The 649-nt window shown below is 36.5% G+C and overlaps 1 protein-coding gene across 1 annotated transcript in view; it reads left to right on the top strand.

Moving 5' to 3' along the window:
* LOC118330297 (diacylglycerol O-acyltransferase 1-like) overlaps positions 1 to 649 on the top strand; it is an 11,519-nt gene that overhangs the window by 4,945 nt on the left and 5,925 nt on the right. The window contains 1 exon segment of the mRNA XM_035664783.1: positions 446 to 556. Coding sequence (XP_035520676.1) covers positions 446 to 556 — 111 coding nt within the window.

Genomic DNA, 649 nt, shown 5'->3' with positions numbered 1-649 from the left:
GTTATATGGATAATTGAATAGCTTTTGCAAACTGAGGGCAGACCCAATGGCCTGACCATTATGTTATGTCAATATGTTTTGAGCGCAGTCTCTTCTCTGACCTAAGCAGCACACTGTAAATATTTGGAATTTCAACTTCCTTTGCCTTTGTCTGTCTGTTTCACAGTTTCTGAACACAAGCATTTCTTATTGGATTGAGAGTTTTGATACTTATACAGTATTTATATAGCACCTAAACCTGCTTTATATATAAAAATGGAAATCTCACTTTCTACAGTATGGAACCTTTAATAAATATATTGTCGTTTCGAGCCTACAGGCACACTTGTGTCAACATGAACCAAATGTAGTTTGAATCTCAAAATTCTTTTATAATGTTTAGCTTATTGTACTCTAAAATGATGTTGTATCATTGCTGGGATGTTTCTGTGTTTTTGTCCACCAGGTGGTGCGTTCTTCTCTCTCTGGTTCTACACTGCTCTGGGGATGAAGCTTTATTCATACCAGGAAACTAATCGCTGGTACCGACAGGCTCATGTAACTGATGCAGGTATTGTTTCCATTACCAGAAATTGTACTGATTTTCATTCCAGAACAAAAACAGAAACTAATCCATCGGCTGCTTTTTATATCTTTGTTTTCAGAGACA

The sequence above is a fragment of the Morone saxatilis genome, unplaced genomic scaffold (assembly GCF_004916995.1).
Source record: "Morone saxatilis isolate NCDOM2014 unplaced genomic scaffold, NCSU_SB_2.0 Contig2, whole genome shotgun sequence".
In the NCBI taxonomy this organism is placed as follows: Eukaryota; Metazoa; Chordata; class Actinopteri; family Moronidae; genus Morone; species Morone saxatilis.
The sequence above is the reverse complement of the archived record's forward strand: the minus strand, read 5'-3'. Positions and strand labels throughout refer to the sequence as shown.